The sequence below is a fragment of the Triturus cristatus genome, chromosome 2_2, assembly GCF_964204655.1.
Source record: "Triturus cristatus chromosome 2_2, aTriCri1.1, whole genome shotgun sequence".
Lineage (NCBI taxonomy): Eukaryota > Metazoa > Chordata > Amphibia > Caudata > Salamandridae > Triturus > Triturus cristatus.
This window is the reverse complement of record NC_140582.1, coordinates 360,346,476-360,366,072: the sequence shown is the minus strand read 5'-3', so window position 1 is coordinate 360,366,072 and position 19,597 is coordinate 360,346,476. Positions and strand designations below refer to the sequence as shown.

Genomic DNA, 19,597 nt, shown 5'->3' with positions numbered 1-19,597 from the left:
CTTACCTGTTAGGAGCACAGACAAAGCGATATGGCAGTCATAGAGAGCATGATAACAATGTTGTGCCCTGGCCTGCAGGAGCAGGTTACTGGCAGTGCATGCTCTGAGTCACACAAGACCAGTTTCTGGCAATTGAAACCTATAGAGGAATCTGGTTTCTGCATGCAGGAATTGGGAGGCAGGATACTAGCCTTGAAATCGGTAGTCTCCCGCCTTAATCGGGAGGGTTGGCATGTATGTTTTTGGTAGAAAGATTTGTATAGCGTGTTTTCAACTGTTAGATTTGCAGTGCTATCTAGTTTGGTATCTTCGCCACATGGTCTTCGGGATTGTGTCACCAACTGGAGTCTGATTTTTTTGGTCTCTGAGCTGAATTCGCAGCAAAGTAGGTGTGGTTGATATGTTTGCTGATGCACACTGTCGTTTGTAGTGGGTAGGAGTCATTTTTAGTGGTGACATTTTGACAGATGGCAGGTGAACTTTTGAAAGTGTGGCCTAGCCCTAGCCCCAGAGTGCATTAAGGATGGCTCAAGACTCTATTGCCTCCTAACCATCTCGACCCTCGGATCCTAGGTCCCCTTATCTTGGCCTATGGATCTTTCAATGTACCCCGTTTTATCTTCCCCCAATCACTCTATTCTAATTTTCTCACCCACATCCACTTCCTGCGCTCACTGTCTCGCCCCTTTTCCTCACGTTTCTCTGCCCCATATCAGAGCTCCCTATTTTCCAGCTCATGCTGTGGCTCCTCATGAACTTTGGAACAGACTTTCAAAGCCTTGGTTCCTGCAGATTCACTCTTCCCTAATTCGCTCTCATAGGTCCCTCCTATTTCTATATACTTGTTTGGTTGAAGTTCATCTCAAAGGTGCCCCTTTATCAAACTCCTAGGTAAAAATTGGATTATCCATGCTGGTATTTGAACCTGTGATCTGCAACGTTCACGAATCACTGAGGTTGCCCCCCAGATCGAAGTTGTGGATACACATACAAGATCAACAATGGATGCCAAAGCAAGGATTGGTCTGACATAAAGAAGAATGCACCCCTCTAACGTTTCACAATAGAACCGAACTAGAGGTGATCGAACTCCTGCCGACAGAAGGTGTCTGATGCACATTCAAGAGTGCTCTGTGCAACTAATTTTGATTTGACCACAATTAAATTGGAAATCAACTTTCTATTCCAAAGGGTTTCCTGGTGGCTCAAACGGAGCTTCAAAAAGTTGCCTCTCTGCCAATAGTAAGCAGTTTGTTAACTGTCGATGTCTTCATTTAATGGGCAGCAGGGTGTTGAAGGTAAGACCCAGAAAAGCAATCAGACGGCTAGTCCTTCGTCTAACAAATGATGAAAATTGAACTTGTATCTCTACCACAATGTGGGTTATGTAATAAAGATGTTAGGTTTTATTTGGGTGGGGGAGAGAACTAATGTGTTTTTTTTTGTTTTTTTTAAATGGTAAAATGCTGTAATTCACTCCATGACGAGCAGAGGTGACTCTTGTAACACAAACCAGCCGAATATTTGTTTTGGAGATTTAAAGCAACATAATGGCAAAATTGAAAGCGGAGTTGCTTGAGACTCTTACCTTTTCTGGATTAGTGTCTTCTGTTCGGAGAGAGGTGGTGCTCAGGGGTGGCTGCTGACAAAATAAACTGGTGGGAGAGCGCGCGGGGGTGGAGGGGCAAATAATTCTAGTTAAAAAAAAAAAAAAATAACCTGCCTCTCCCAGCCACTGTGTTCAAGAAGTATGAGGAAGTCCATGGACCACTTCCACCCTATCCATACGCGGAGGTATGAGAGCAGTGTTTGGATTGGTCTGAGTGGCCTTGTTTGGCGCTCAGTAAGTAATTGGTAGCTTTTGACGTTTCTCCACCCGGCTGTACAACACAGCTGGGTTGGAGAAATCAAAGTGTGCATGACTGTTTGGCTGGCCTAAGACGGACGGCTGGCCAAACCTTCATGCGCACTTCCAGTGCCGAACAACTCCTCCTTCCCCTGCTAGCTGTCACTCAGGATGCACGGCCCTACCCACCCTTGACTCTGCAGCATCCGCTGTCGGAGAAAAAATAAAATGATTCATAATTTGTTGTAATTTCATTTTTCTTCTGCAGTGAGTGGGGCAATCCTCCTCCACCATTGCTGAGGAGCTGCCACTGGTTGTGCTGACAGTAACAATTGTTCAATATGGGAACCCACGGGTGAATGGTGTTTGAGGTTTCATCGCTACTATCCCAAATATTGATAAGACTGTATGAGAACTGCATATTGGATTAAAATACTGGATTTTATAATGGTTGCATGCACATACATGCTTCACTGACAAATTAAGAGTCTGGTTTATCACCAAATGAGGAAGAGCTGTGTTTTTTTTTTTTAGAGACCAATTGCATCCAGTATTCAAGTGGTATATCTTGTAAGTTATGAAAATGCCCTGTACCTTGCTTGCAGGGCCCTGGTAACCTTGGGCGCTGCAACACCAGGCCACTTATAGTGGCCCAGAGATGTAATCCATCCAGGGATACTGCCCTGATCAACTGTTAATGAGGGCAAAAGCACAGCACAGCCAAAACTGTCTGCCATTTACCTTCACATAAACATTAAGTTGTGCTGCTCTGTATCAATTTGTGGTTGTGAACATTTGTTTAATGATCTATACTTGCTAAGGTATAAAGGGCAATCATTATGCAATTGCATGGCATACCACAACATTGGTATGGGAGGCAGTATACACATTTTTGGTGACCTTAAAGGAAGAAGAGAGGGGATCTTAGACTGGGAAGCAATCCCTAATCTGCAAGAGAAGATGGTGCCTTTCTGCCACAAGGGGAAAGTCTGAATAGCATAGCTGGGAGTGCTCCATCCTCACACTTGTGTGCCGTGCCATGGCTGTTGGGGACTTTTGACAGGGTCGTAACAAGCCAGGAGAACACGTGGTGTTAATAAAAAGTCTCTAGCACGCATTTAGAATTGATGTATAGCTATAGGAAGCATTATTTTATATCTTTGTTGTACTTAAATCTATGGAAATGAACACTAGTTTTTTAGGCACCCGGGTGATTTCCCTTCTATCCTCCCTGAATAGTTCGAAATTCACCTTCCTAAGATCCTCTATCCCCCTCAAGACTAAAATACTTTGAAAGTTCTATATTCCAGGACAGAAGTCATAAGCTTCAGATTCTCTTGCACCCGTGCTGTTCTTTTGAGTCATGCTACCATGACTGGGATTGTTAATATACTGTATTTCTTTCTAAAATTCAGGTTTCCTGGCATGATCCAGATATTGACCAAACTGTGTCCAATACTTTCCAGAGACAACCAAAAACAAGCTGATTTTTAGACCATTATGCAATATTTACCAATAAGCTGTTCCTTAGCAACAATTTTCACTGCAATATATGAACGACAGTTCCTAGAAGAGATGTGAATCTATTTTGTCCTTTTCATAGGTTGTCCATTATTTTTCCTTTTTCAATAATACAAGTGAATTCACATTGGTAAACAAACTGAGGATTTCGCCCACTTTAGGCCACCTCTTTCTGGCAACGATGGTGTCCCAATGTGCGCTAAAGAATGGCTACAGTCCACTGGTATAGGACCACAAACTTTGAATTTGATGACTTGAGTAGATTCATGTTTGTAACCATCATATGGACCCTCAGATGCATCATTTGTCACAACATTTAGGAGACACCAATTTTCCATTGACACTATTCCACTGGAGAGTTGAACTCACTGTATACTGGTTATGGACATGTCAATTGCTCTTGGACATGACCACGTCGTATTATCCTTGTATGAGCACCTGCTTATTTGTCTATTCTGATGATTATATCATTACGTTTTGAATATAATAAGATATTTAAAAAAAAAAAAAAACACATTTAGGAGACGCCAAGACACAAAGATACTGTTGCTTCTTTTAATGCAAACTGGAAAGAAATGGTCTTCAGTACATTTTTCAAAATGCGTGGGCACTTTACACTTACATTGGTGGACTGTCAGTCCATTCCATAGGTCAACAACAAAGATACTGAGCAAACCTATGCTGTTCATTTAAACAGCAACATAACTTTTATAACTTAGTGAGATGGAAGCATTAATTCTCTAATGCCTTATGCCAGTGAAGACTGTGTATGATTGAGACTGACCACTCCTCTCCAACAAAGGTAATCATCTGAAGGAGCCAACCGGTGGGTAGAGGTAAAGGCCAAGTCTGTCTGCGGGTGAGCATTCTGCCCTCAACCACTCAATAATCCTTTTGTGCCACAGCATTTTTTTCCACTTATTTGGCCATCAGGCTTAGTTTTTAAACAGTCTGTCATACATTTTGCTCGGCTGTGGTTTATAAAAGGAGGAACAGGTGTGTGAAACTTCGCTTTACCACCTTGGGTGAAGGTAATGCATGAATACAGAAGACTTGATAGGTGTTGTTCATACACCAAACACCCTGAAATTGAAAGGGAGGGCTTTGGCAGAGATGGACAAACGAAAGTTCTTTCCTGCTATTGGAGGGAGAGGTGGGGCAGTACTGAGGGGGGGACTTGGAGAAATACACTGTATAGAATTTGGTGCCAGCTAAGTTTGCAGCTAGGGAGTGCGTAAAGCTAGACTGTGGTATGGACCATAATGTTCCTTACAGTATTTCCATTTATGATCTTTAGATGTTTTTAAACTTTTTTACAATAGCATTTTAGTTTCCTTACATTACTGATGTTGAATGTCACAATCAATTGAGGTAGTTTGCGTAGAAGTTCCCATAGAGTCTCTTCAAATCCTCGGCTTGTCCTTGGGAAATCTGGCAAAAGGACCACACCAAAGATGATGACATAAGGTCTTGAGCTATTTGAGGCAGAATCAACCCATCTTTTTTCTATTTTCTGGTTAGTCGGAGTGAGAAAGATAATCACATCTTGTGTGAAGCACTTTTTTGATGAAGGCCCAAAACTGTAAGACAAGGATGTCCCAACATTTAGTTAGCCTCTTCTCTTGGTGTGATCGCCTGGTACCATAGATCTACCATCAGTCTTGCCCTGGCATACCTACTGCAGTGAATGATGTGATCAAGCAAGGGGTCCAGCAGAGTCCTCTCTCACATCTCCTCAATTCTATGGCATGTCTTAAATACAGTTGGATATTGGTATTGTAATTATATGGTGAATGTTTGCCATCTTCTGTGTTGTTGAATGGTTAGAATGGCAGTTGATATGTAGTGTAGATGGTGTCATATGGATTTGTGATACTGAGCTCAGTCCATCATTAAAATGTTACAAATGGTCCTGGATAAGATTTTCAAGTAGATGAAGTACTATACATATAACCAATATATTTCTGTTTGAGCGTTAGACAAAGTTATATTTTCACAGAAGAGTTCACTAGAACTACATCGGTCATTTTGCATTATAATTGTTTTCCGTTACCTGTACTTTGAAGTGTTTTTCCCTCAGTGGCATGCTTACTGGAGCAGGTGAAATATGAAAGATTTAGGTCTTTGTGGGTCATACTGGATGCTAAATTGACAGTCTTCTTGGAATCACTTCTCTAATACTTTGCGGTGCATGTCATAAATGTGGGTTGTAATATTTATGGATTGCCCAGGGGTTTTTGAGTTGCTACATCATCTCCAGAGTGCCTATACTTTGCTAGTCTGGGCACAGCCTGCCACTGGGGCTGGGAATCATGCATACTTTATCAGGTTTTATCGAGCAGTTGTCTTGAGGTAGAAACTTGTATTCCCTATTGCTGGGATGCTAATCTAATGGGCTGGATTCATATTTTCTAAAAGTATAGAGAAACCAAGAAATAGATGTAAAGTAAACACTTTGCATGTGTGCCTGTAACTGAGCGTGCTGCTCTGGTACAAAATGAAATGGCACATCCGATCTTTTTCATGGCAGTTTAGTAGAAGTGGTAGTCATTGGTTATGTTTGTTGATCTGGCTGCAGTCTGTTGTTGGCCTGACCAATTGTATCCAGTACATACACAGTGGGCTTTAGATCAGTCCCTTGCTCATGATTGGATATCTTTGTTGGCTATCCTAGAGGTCTCCTCTTGAATTGATGTTTTTCCTTCTTATTCGTGTTTTATCCCGCCTGGAGCATTTGAGTCTCTCATTGTTCTGACGTGTCATTTCACTGCTGATGTTGCTTCATTCAGGAAACAACGTTTTCTTGTCTTTTCTTTTGAAACACCAATGGAGTGCATGTGTTTTCTTGCTCTCTCACTTGACCTGCTTCACCTTTAACCTCTTCAGTGCCCCGCCCTTTCCACGCCCTGTGCCGGGCGTTGAATTAGCGGGCGGGGTTCATGACGAGATAGTCTCGTCATGGGCACAGCGCAACCGCGCTCCATGACGAGACTATCTCGTCATGGGCACTGAAGGGGTTAATTCCCCAGTCCAGCCGTTGTTTTTCATGTTTCTTCCCCTTCCATCCAGTTTGTCCATTGTCCTCCCTATGCCGCTAGGCCTCAAATGTTTTTTAAAAATTCTTCCCTACCCCTCTCCTCTCTTTTGTCCTCTTCCGTTGTCTTCTTTCTTCTCTGTCAATTACTTTCTGTTTTATTCTGGCCACCGCTATTGGCTTTGCCAATGCCAGATGCCGCCCAAAAGATCTGGCACTAGCCAAAACTGTTATACATACTTTCACGATAGTCACCACATTGCGTGGCACAATGTTGCAACGCAACGTAGTGACCATCTGCATTGTTTCTTTTTTTTCTGATGGCCTTCATGTTCTGTAATGTAACATGATGACACAATGTGTTGGTGGTCTAAAAAGTAAGGAATGTGCTGTTTCCTATGCTTTATGCCGGTCCAACAAGCATTGACAAATCTAATAGCCTGGCCATTTGAAGCTAAGACCTCTTGCCTTTGCCAGGGGTTGTTATCTAGCTTGCTATGAATGTATGTATGAGAAGTGACAGTCGAAGACAATGTACTGAATTTGTTTTTTTTAATTGTATTTAAAGCTTGCAATTTTTTTTTATTTTTATTATATAGCTTCTTGTGCGGTTTTTATATTTTATTTTTAATATACTACTATATTTTTAGGACGTTATTTTTGATTTTGACTTTGAATACAAATGTAACATAATTGCGTATGCTTTATATTGTCTTTCAATATAGTGGAGTACCATAGAGTATTTGATTACATTTTGACCGTCACACATTCATGCTTTAATTTGCTAATATATATATTCTGAAAACTGTTGCTCACTTTCAGAGTTTGAAAATTAGTAACTTGAAGGCACTGGGAACAGGACTATTTATAGTCCTGTGGAGATGTAGGTGTTCCTAAACCTCATAGTGAGTCCTTCCAGCCTTCAAATCGCTCTGACCATAGAGCCTCTTGATACTGCTGTAATGTTACAGCCACAATCATGCTGTCCAACTGCTGACCATACAACGTTTCCAAAGCAACTTTCATCAGAAGGCCACAGTGGTTCTCTGATCTCTTTCTAAAATGACTGAAACATGCCAATATTTCAGAATTTATTGTGAAGCATTTGCATGATGCAAATAAGAACAGCTTTGTAAAGAGCCCCGGTCGTAACACTGTTTTTTAAAATACTTTGGAAGCAATGTATGAATGTTTCTCTGCTACGTTGAGCAGTCTGGGATGTGCTTTTGCTAAACCACTGACTGAAACATGGGTAAATGTAACCCTATTAGCCGTTCATATTGTTTTGGTGTCCTCTTGGTCTCTGTGCACACTGCAACAACTTAGCAAAGAAAGACTTGATTATTTCACCTGTGAGAGCAGGTATTTGATATACAATCTAAAAGGCCAGTGTTGACTATATTATGTTGGAAAAATAAAGACCAATGTTGGTTAAACGGGAGCTGGCGAGAGGATGGGGAGGGGCCACTCCACCCTCCACTACTGTATGGGCGCAAGATCTAGACAGGTGCATGATGGCGGAGACGGAGGTCTTTGTAGCATGGGGCTACCCCAGACAATGGGATAGGAAGTCGTTAAAATGGAATGCATATCGTGGAGACATTTGTGTGTCCCCTATGGTAGAACTGGAAATGTGTAGAAGTGCAGATCGAGATAGAATTGACTGATGTACATCTCAGGCTGACCTATATGACAATGTAATGATATGAGTAACTTGGAAACTTGTCGTTAAGTGCGATTTGTATGACTGTCCCTGAAATCAATAAACATATTCCAAAAAAAAAAAGACAAATACTGTTGTGTGAACATAAGTCTAATAATAACCAATTGAATTATCAGAAATCACTCCCAACAGAACTATATTCTGGATCCATTTTTTGGATGCATTTGTTACAAAATGACCAACTGAACAAGACTATTCACTTTGTTATATATAAAGACACCCCGTGGGAGAGGGATTAAGCCTTTATACCTCTATAGACCCAACAAAATAGTGGGATCATGGTACAATTTTTTTTAAATATATATTTTTTAATGTTTTAATACAAACAACCCATTGAAATACAATATGCTAATAATAATGCAATCAGGGTAATATGCAATACTGTATCGGATGAGCTAGGGCAAGGCCTAATAACAGGTAAATGTGCATATCATTGCAGGTCGCAGTCCCGGGTACTGCCATTTATATATCCTTTGCGCCCATCATTGCAATTCAATCATAGTAATCTCTCTTGTCTAAAGGTCAACAGGAAGATGCATGTGCCCTCTCGTCATGAACCTGGATTGCTGAGATGCAACCTCCCACCCTTCTTCTATATCCCACCCCCCTCCCTGTTGGCGTAATATCTATGTACATTTATTTATGAATACAAGAATCAGCTGCATTGGTAGTAACCAAAACTAAACTTCAAGCAATGACAGTTCTCTGCTGCCAGAGGTAGCCCCCAACCAAGGTATCATAGTGACATCTCTCCAGGATAGGGGACATCCTCAAGATGACCCATGTAGTGCTGGCGTGTCTAAATCCAATTCAGAGTCCGCGTCCGGTACTTTTAATGATACCACCAATGTTTCCCAGGCTCTCGCCACCTCCATCGCCCTTTCACTGTTGGCGCGGGTCGCCAGCTGCAGCCTCGTAGCCCCCTCACATTCTGCCCACTTACGAAATTCGGCTCACCATCTCCGATAGCTAGGCCCCTTCTTGGCCTTCCAGTGGGTTATGATTTCCCTCTTTGCCAGCAAGAGCCCTAGATCTATGAATTTACTAGTTACCTTGTTCTTAGAGGTGTGAGGGGACCAGTGTATCAAGCAGAGGCCTATGGTGGACTCAATGTCTCTAGCTGTAACTTCCTGCAGTTGTTACCACCTCCTCCCAACATGTTCCCAGCTGAGGGCATCCCCACATCATGTGTAAGAAATCTGCTCCCACTGTTCTGCAGCGCGGACACATTGCCGAATTCACTTTAAACTGCTGGTTAATCTTAGCTGATGTAAAATAAGCCCTGTGGAGTATATAAAAATGGACTTATTATTTTGAAGCGCGCATTCCTCGTACTTTTCCATGCTTGTTCCAGTATACCCGACCATGCTTTCTCAGGGATATCCACTCCCAAGTCCACAGGGATCATGGTACTATAGCGATGGACACACTAAAAAGGCACATCCAGGCGAGAGGTTCAGTTCCGGATCACAGTAGAAAGCTTAACATTAGTCTAATTAGTTAAGGATGCTCAGACTCCTAGTTGCTCATGGCGACAGTGGGAGCAACAGTGTTCGTGTTTACACTACTGTAGTTTGTTTTGGGATAAACACTAAGGGGCCTATTAGGATGGCGGTTGGAACTTCTCCGCGACTGCCATGGTAGCGGGAAAAGACCGCCCGCAAGCACCGCGGCATAACCGCCGGTCCACTTAGGATGCTCCAGTTAAAATCCGACTGCGGTGGTCGGATTCTGGCGATTAACATTGCTGCGGTTGCTGCTGCCAGCAGCACTGCTGCGGTGTGAAAAGGACCATGTCATGCATGTCACAGCACTGCGTGGCAGGCACAGCACAGTGCCTGTCACCTGGTACAGGGACATGTATGGGGGTGCCATGGGTACCCCCCAGTGCACCCACACCCCCCCAACACATTTGGGGCCCGCAATGGGCCCCTGGAGACGTTCTCTGCATACCTTTCCATGGCGGTTCCACTGCCGCGGAAAGGCTGGCTACCGCTGGCATCATAATCATGCCGGCGGAGCCTGGCCCTGCACCGGCATCATTGTAGTGGTCCAGTTCCGCTCGCTAGGCATGCGTGCAGACTGGTACCGTCGGAAAAGTGGCAGGCGGAGATTCCTACCGCCGCGGTAGTCACCGCCATGCTAATGAGACCGGCGGTTTTCAGGGTTGCGAGCGGATGTCCACCGCCGGTCCAGCGGTTGCCACCACCGGCCCGGCGGTTGCCATCCGCCCGCCATCCGAATAGACCCCTAAATGTCTGCCTGACATTTACAAAATGCATAAATAAACTTCTATCTTACTCCATGTGTGCTCTCTGAAAATTATAATACTCTTCATATCTTGTCTGGTCCCAAAATGCACATCAGCCTTTATGAATGAAATTAAATTAAATGAAAAAGATATTTATATAGTCCGGCTTCCACCCAAGGGTGTCTAGGCGCTGACTCAATGAGAGAAACTCCCAAAAGGTGACCCAATAGATCAGATATTGAAAAACCAAGTTTTTAATAGTTTCCTTAAAGCCAGCAATTGGGTTTCCTTTTTGAGAGAAGCAGTTCATTGCAAATGGGCTACCAGTTGTTTGTGCCACATATCCTATAATGTACGGAGTCCGCTTCATTATTATTCAAATTATTTAAATGTTAAATGCTCACTATGTAAAAATGTTATTCCTTATACTTCCAGTATAAGCAACTGAAATGTTTAATGCGCCAGTGCATCTGTAACCTGGCAGACATTTTGAAACCTCCCATGAACATTAATTATGGTACTGCTACTCTGTCCTAAAATGACAGCCTTCGAAAAGTCAGAGAATCCAGAGCCAGACCATTGCCTCCAACAATAGCAAAGATTGCTTCTCTCCTTCAGATGCTTGGAGTGGATAAAGAGCTGAACTGCATCCCACTTATCTGAAAAAGATATTCCTTGGCTAATTTGTGCAGGAAGATGGCACCAGCACTCAATCTTGGGTCTGGCGTAGAGACTGTTTGACCGTCTTCATGAAATAAATGTCTCATAAATGAAAATGCATACATAAATACATGGAGGGATTTTGTGTCCTGTTAATCCATTGGTTTTCCAACTGTTATTCACATTTTGCTTCCGCCTACTACATATAGCATACTTCATGAGGCAGTGGGTCAGCCCCCTTATGCCATTGACTTTCTTGCACAGTGAATGACCGTGTATTGCCTGATTGCATGTGCACATCTGCCTAAATAGAAGAGTACTTCAGTGTCCGCTCTGGAGAGAGTCAATATTACACCAATGCTTAGTTTTCTCTACATAGTTTACCCTTTTTTATTTTTTGTTGTCCTTTTGGTTTAAACTACTGTCTTTCTAGGTAATTGAAAGCCAGTAGTACTTGTTGTTCGCACCAATAAAAATATTTTTCTTGTGATGTGCATTAAAACTACAAAGGGTTCCTTTAGGAAGCACACATACTGTTATGATAAAAGGATGAAATCAATTTATTTTATATTTTTTAATTATTAATGGTAGCCTATGGTCACATGTTTAGATGGCGACATGTTTTCTTTTTTCTTTATTTTTAAGGCATATGCTAGCAATAAATATTGTCGGACTACCTTGCCTAGAAATATTGACTTTCTAATGCTTGTTGGAGAAGAGAATTGTTTTTAATCGTTTGCCATTGCATTAGAGCAAGTGTGAGAGAGGCAGAAAAGTGAGAAGGAAGGAGGACGGAAAGACTGACAGGCACACTGTGACAAAGCGAGAAATTAAGGGTGAAAAGAACCAGCACGTGTGAAATAAAGATAGTGGAAGAAAGAGATACGGGGGGGGGGGGGGGGGGGGGAGAGTCAAGATTAGGCAGACTTGGTATTTGGCAGTGCTGACATTCTGTAGCACTGGAGGCTAGCTTCTAAGAAAAACTTTAGTCCAATGCACTTTTTTTTGTGTTTTTTTTTAAAATTAAACTGAGGGTGATTGATTGCCAGGTTTACTTCTAAACGTCCTTGGTACAGGACATCACACTGCATACAACTTTCTTAAGCTCAAACCAAAAAAGCCCATTTATTCTGTTCTTGCTGATCTTCTCAGTTGCCAACTTCATATTTCTCTAATCTTTTTCTCCCTCTGTGGTCTCTCTAGGGTTTTCATCTGATGCTTCCTTTTCAATGGTACAACACATTAATAAATTTGCCAAAGCAGCAAAATGCCACCTTTATTCCCCTTAAAAAACATAAAGCCTTCGTTAACAACTTTGTTGGCCATGTCAATGCTAGTTGACATGCTTTAATTATATCAATGCTAGACTTGGATAATACTGTCCCAAAGGGCCTGCCGTTATCGTAGCTCAACCACCTGAGTTAAATTCCATGCTACGGCGAAACTCCTGTAATCCTCATGAATTTAGGATAACAGTTCACCGATCTTGACGCTTTATACTGACTCTCAATTGAGGCAAATAGTAATTTGAAGCTTGGCTTCAATCCTCCACCCTTATAGTGGGTCAAAATGTCTAGTGGTATAAAAAAAAAAATCTGTGTAGCAAGAATACACGGTTCTTGGAAAGTGCATGTGTCACACAATCACATGCACAATACCGATCAAGAAGTGTGGAGACCACTTTTAAGAAGTAGCTACCAAGCAATTAGACTGAACACCAGGCTTGTATCCAGTTTCAGAAAATGGAAAAGTAATCTCTTTTTAGAATATACTTCCCTAGTGAGTAGTTTCCCTCAATGGAAACCACGTCCATTATACGCATTTCTTTGCCTTCCTATTCAGGTGAAGACTGCTTTTCCTTGAGTAATAGTTTGGCCACTATGGTACTAATTTGTTATATGCACGGTAAAATGGTTTTTATTACTACTTTATTTATATTACACACTACTCTTGGAAACTTACAAACTCTATACTGACAGCCTGTCCATCAGAATCAAGAATACCTGAAGTTTACATTGGATCATAGTATTAGGCAATTTGTAATCATGTTAAGATTGAGCATTTTACCTTTAAATATTTTTTTAAAGCATTGGTTTGAGAAAAGGAGATAAGACTCGAACATGTAAACTCTGTAAGGGTGGGGATTCAAGATATTAAGCATGTTCCTGTTGCCTGTCCCTGCAAGACAGTGACAGAAGTTAGGACTCGTTTTCTAAAACCTTGGTGTTTAAAGTCCATGATTGGATTACCTTAGCGAAGACGCTTCCTAATGAATTTTTGTGCTACATTCTATGTTTTTTAAATCGTTTTTACCTATGTATTAAACAGTATGCTTGTATTGAGACCGACATGTCTTTTACTTGTCCTTTAATTGATTATTTATAATCGTATATATTGTTGATCTCTGAGATTATATCAATTAAATTTGAATACTACTACACATGCCAGAGTAACACAGCACTGTTGAAAACTCAAATAGAACTGAGTAGCACCAGCATGCCTACACTGCTTTTTTCTCTGTAAGATTTGGTATACACTTATCCAATCTTGTATTCACTAAAAATTGTTTTTTGTCTGCAGATCACCAGAAATTGGAAAGAGAAGCCAGAATTTGTCGCCTTTTGAAGCATCCTAATATCGGTAATTATAAAAATAAGTCTCTTCATTGTTACTGCAGTACATAGCAAGACCATGTGTGATTTTTGCTGACGGACTCCTATAAGTGTAAAAACATATTTTGATATTTGAACCATAATAATGACATGACACTAGGCGTTTGGAGCTAGCTACGTTTTCTGCCTCAAAAATGCTTTGATGTTGCTTTCGAGTTACATTTTCGTTAATCTGAGCAGAGAGGTTAGGAAGTATTGAACACAGAGACTTACTTTCTCAAATATATGTAGTTGAGAATGGCGATATTGTATTCACGCCACCCATTTTGTTATGGTGGTGAACAAAGTGCTTTTACCTTAGTTTACAGGGAGGAAATACAGTAGTGCTTACTTGTAAAAAATAATTTGTGATTTATTGTGACATGAGTGGTGTCAGATTCCTAATGTACAACATTTAGAAAGCAATGCAAATCTCCAAGAGAATTTAAGGTTATTTAAATTGAACGCATGAATGGTGGGTTGTTCCTTTGTCTTCCATTTGCAATGTTGAAGTTGTTATGGGGATCAGAGTGAGACCATAGAAATAGGGGTGAGAGATCTTATTGTATAAATAAACTATTTCAATATTTCCAGCTTTTCCTATTTACATTACGTGTTTTTAAAGCACTGCACTGAAGTCAAAATTCAAATACCTCCCTGACCTCCGAAAGACCTGGTGGCATATTGCCCGAGGGTCTAGGTGGGATAAAAGGAACTTGAAAGTCTCCAAGCAGCATATCCACCCATCAATTATCCTCAGTAGGCAAGCAGATGTCCTATTTGTTACTCCCAAAAGAACACAGCAGCAGGTGGGGATGACTGAAGGAGAAAACCCGTGATTTTTATCTCACTCTCTGTGATGTACCACAGTTTAGTGTACACCAGGCAACCTGGGAGGAGCTCCCACTAAAAAGAAAGCATGAGCAGTTGATGGCAGTGTAAGGCAAAGACTATACAGATCCTTTTCTATATCTCATGACCTCGAATATTGCATCAACGTGTCATGTCAAATTTGTGTGTGAGGTTGGATCTTTCCCATTCACAACTGTTACTAGGATATATTCTTGATGTTTTGGAGAAAAATTGGACTTTTCAGCATTGAAAGGGCTTATTGATGGATAGTATTATTTGTGAGTCTTTAAGGATCAGAGGCGTAAACATAATTACAATTGAACCTATAGGAATCCACATTGGAAATCCAGGCAAGAATATTAACACTGCATAATCCATACATAAAGGTGTTTAAATTTAAGAATCATTACAGAAGGCAAAAAAATATTAGTCAATCCGTTCAAAATACTCCTAAATGCAGATGTAAAAATATCATTAGTAGTGAAAACTAAGCCCTAATCAAAGTCAGAACTAGTTATGATCTACCACAAGGTAAATGCCAGTTAATGAGCATTTATCATAAAAACTGCTAAATTAGGCAGGAGAGAATCGCAAAATTATTTGAAGTACAAAGTGATAGAGAGCAGACTTCATGCTAGTCTAAGGGGATCAGAGCAATGCCGGACTGGTGGGTGGCCTGTGTTACTCGGGGGCTGGTTTTGCAGAGGTGTATAAATATCAGACCTCAGTAACAATCAGCAGGCCAGCACAATCCACTCATCACTTACTTTAGATTCCAGCCTCCCTGTGTTTTGAAATATGCTATTATTTTGAAAACACCCTTTGCAAAGTTCCTAGTATATCCAGCAGTTTTCGGCAACAATAAGTTTCAAGATATCTCTGGTGAATATTCTTCCTGCTGGACAGGGATCGGAGTTTTGTCTAGTGGCAGTTTTGACTCATCTAAGGTAGCGCAGAGGGTCAAAATGCCTGCAGCAAAGAACGTGTACCATGCAGATCACAGAACTGTATTTTATGTGGATAGCTGAGTTTGTTACTGCTTTTGTCTCAGATCTTTTTGTTAATGTGTAGTTCATAAGTAACAATCGTGATCTAGCACAGTGATCTATGAACTGCCATCTGTTAGAAATGGAGTTCTTGGTTAGCGAAGGTATACGTTTAGGCCCAGCAGAATACATCGTAGTAGTCAGGGTAAGTGAAGTACACACAAAGTTTACCTGTGTTCACCCTCTGGTAGCTTGGCACTGAGCAGTCAGGCTAAACTAAAGCGGCAATGTGTAAAGTATTTGTGAAACTCAACACACAGTAATACAGTGAAAACACCACAAAGACTCCTCACAGAGTTAGAACAATTGTATTTCCTTTACCTTTAAAACAAGACCAAAATGACACAAATCCCATTTAGGAATCTCAAGATATGCACTTTGTAAAAGTATAACGATTAACACAGTGTTTAAATCAAAAGTAATTAGTAGGTTTTACTGGCACAGATGGATAGATATGTCACCTAAAAGTTCCTGCATGCCACAAGATTCAACAGGCACCAGAACTGCAGATCTTTCAGGACCAGTGCAATTAAGGGATTTCAGCCACCCGCGATAGCACGCAGGTCAGCTATAGGAACCTCACGAGTCTTTGGTGCACACAATACCTTTCACTGGTGAGATCATCAGTCTCAGGTTCTGAGACCTTTGTACGTTTCCATTCTGCATCCTAGTTTCTGTGGCAATTTGTGGAGAAAGGAAGGTGGGGCTCAAGTGCGACGCGTTTCTCTTGATTCAGACTCCGCTGACGTAGATGTTGCCCCAACAGTGCTTAGGGAAAGGAATGGGGCAATTGTGAGCAACACTCTGCTTCTTCGTATGGGTTCTGTCGCCACTCTGAATGAAGCACGGCTTCTGGGATCCACAAGGCACAGAGCTAAACTGCAGATTGGGGCAAGTACTGGTCTTGGTGCACTGATGTCAGATACGGGTTTCTCGGGAACAGCACCCTCCAATGCACACTTTCTGGCAGCACCGACTCTGTGATTAAATAAACCAGAGGATCGGGGTGGCCGGACGGGAGGGAAGGGTTTTAGGGAGGGGACTGCAGGGAGGGACACCTGGAATAAGAAGAAGCAGTGATCAAGATTTCAATATAATTTGTGGTGTTACTCACACTATAACTAATTCAGGAACCAATCTTACCTGTGGAAGGAAATAGATGAGCGATGGACTTTCACTCACTCCACTTATTCGCTATCGTACTCTTATGGCAGTATTCAAGAACTCTTAGTTAAAATCACAAAGATGGGAATATTGCACAGCTGTCCATAGGTTTTTATGGTAGGCAATGTCTTTTTGGTTGAATTCACCTCTGTAGCCTTGATTCGGAATGATTCTATGGTATTCACACTGTTATAGCAGTCACAATATGAGATAATAACTCTCCTTTAGTAGTTTCTCAAACAACGTAATAGGAATCAAAAATAACACTTATAAGGATAATGGTATGCTATTAGTCTTTCTTTTCCTTGACCTGATTTGTTTTCTTCCACAAACATATGTGTTTTCTCTATTTTGCCAACATCGGTACTCAATTGTTCTAGGGTTCCTGGATTATCCTCAATGCGTAACATTATTATTAAAATGATCTCTTGCACTTTTTATTCTTCAATCGGTTACGTTTTTATCAATATGATCTTTGCACTCGTATCAAACTGCCCAACTAGAATCCAGTTTTACTTTAGGACTTTAATTCTCAGTGTTCTACAGACCAGTGTTGAGGGATCTAGTCCTACTAATCAAAATGACTACAACTGACCATGCGACTAGTCTTTTGGCCTGGAAAAAAGAAAGAAGAGTCAGCACCTGCAGTTCGTCTTTTTCTGCTGCATTGGTTGCTTGCTCCAACGGGACTCTTGTAACCTGCAATGCTATATGTCTGTCAAGAGGTGCTTAGAAGCACTGGAGGGTAAGTGTAACAGTGGTTCAGCCACACAGAAGAGGGGCATTGCTGCTCTGTAAGACTGATTGTGTTCAGTTTGACTGGGAAGATGGCTGACCATGCCAAATGTGACAACATGACAACTGATGGCCGTGCTCCACTGGCATTGTTTGTTGTCGTCACTGTCTTTGGAAGTGTCAAGCACCGATCTTTGGAGGGCTTAGCTGCTAGACTCACGGATAGCAGAGTCTGAGAGCAGTGTAGATGAAAATTAAGTCTTTGATAGCCCTGAGAATTTGTGAACAGGGGGCAAGCCAACAAGCCCTTGAAGTTATTTAAGCTTCTTCTAGAGGATGTAGAAATATGGTTCAGTCCTTCTCATTGCTCAGGCAAGAGGCAGCAAGCCCAAACAGCAAAGAAAATAGCAAAGTTGCATTCCCTCCTAGAGCACAATTCCTCTTCCTGGCAGATTCAACTCTGGTCCCAAAAGTGAACTGAGTACATGGTGTCAGTACTTATACCCATGTTAGCCTTTGAAGTATGGGGGAATTCAAAGAACGGCCTTTGTGGTTCATAAGAATCTTCCCTAGCCTGGCTCCAAACTTTAAATCCAGGGGACCCGCACTGAGTCCATACTGGAAGACAGGCACTTCAGCCTAAGTAATTTCAACGAGTTGAACTGTAAAACCATACAAAAAAAAACACAAGTATTCATCAAACAAATGCACAAATGATTAAAAGTTTATTTGACAAATGTAAAATATCGAAATTGTAATGAGTTTAATTAAACTGAGGACACCCATCATTTACAATGTATTCTCTTTGATGCACTTGTAATAGCTGCTCCCACAAATCAATCTGAGGATGCCAACTTAGGTTTTAGCCTCTAATTTCAAATTCCTTCACATTTACAGAATGGTTTAAATGTTTTAATTTTCCATTTTGTTGTTTATATACACTTTATTAATTTGTTAATACAATTTCATTTTCTAAGCAGTTGCCGATCCCCTGAGTGGGCCTCATGGACCGCAGTGGTCTCCAGACCATAGTTTACGAACCACTGGTCTAGGGTGCTGCAAACCCTATTAATTAGCTAGATTAGCCACCTTGAAACTTTCTCTGATGGTGGTGTGGGGTGGGGGCCATTGGGTGGTCATTTATAAAGGGAGAATGTGGCTCCTCCTAGAGGACAGCAGGGCAGTTAATGTATTCTCACTGTGAATGTTCTAAATTAGACCGGTTTTCAGAGCTTTTTAAGGATAATAGATTGGCTAGATTAAACACAAGTGGTCACGGTATCCCAAAGCGTATGAGGCCAAGCATTCAAATAATTCTGCCCCGTGATTTTCATGGTTCAGTCTGGGTTGCTCAGAAAGCCACCCTCCACATGTTCTCAGATTGTGATCCAGGGTGCAGAAAGATTGAATATGTACTTGTTTTCGGGGCAACCTCTACATAGGGTTCATAGATGTGCAGAGAATTGTAAAGTGAATCTTTCCTCCACTATGAGCACTTGGAGCACTTTCAGACCAAGAAATCTGTAGCCTGATCTCTTTTTAGCTAAGATTCATGCAGAGTCAGCTCACTTAGTTCTCATGCATTTGCAGCTTTAAGATTTATTGTTGTCATGGCTTTGACGTAGATAGATTTCCAGTACACCAACTGTGAGACGGTCAAGGTTATTGTGAGCTGTACCTGGTGGTTCAATTATGAGCAAACCTAGCCTTCTCAACAGCATGAGGTGGTGGTACTTTGAAAAACTGCAACAAGTTGTTGCAAGAAGGATGTCTCTCAGCAGACTTCCAGATCTTTCCATTTATTTGTGAGTCCTGTTCCCCAGTACCTGAAAGGCCTGTGAAATGTTGACTACCCTTAGTGGGGAACACATTTAGCATTAGTTTGGCGTTTGTGCCATTCAAGTGCAAGCTGCCCTACTTGATTTATTTGTAGATGGGGTTTAGTAAGAACCTTATCTGGAGTAACTGTGTTATCTTGAGGATTTATTTTAAATTGGCACATGTTGACATTTAAAAAGAATAGCACAAGAATTGAGCCCTCAACAATGCCATAGTTTGTATTCTACCTCATGAAGTGTATGGTCCCATTGTGAATTTCTGGTGACTGATTTATT

The 19,597-nt window shown here is 41.4% G+C and overlaps 1 protein-coding gene across 27 annotated transcripts in view; it reads left to right on the top strand.

Annotated features, from left to right (window-relative positions):
* CAMK2D (calcium/calmodulin dependent protein kinase II delta) overlaps window positions 1-19,597 on the top strand; it is a 708,539-nt gene that overhangs the window by 192,748 nt on the left and 496,194 nt on the right. For all 27 annotated transcript variants that reach the window (XM_085641469.1, XM_085641477.1, XM_085641470.1 and 24 more), the window contains exon 3: window positions 13,616-13,675. In XM_085641469.1, the coding sequence (XP_085497595.1) occupies window positions 13,616-13,675 (60 nt within the window). The remainder of the gene's footprint in view (window positions 1-13,615; window positions 13,676-19,597) is intronic.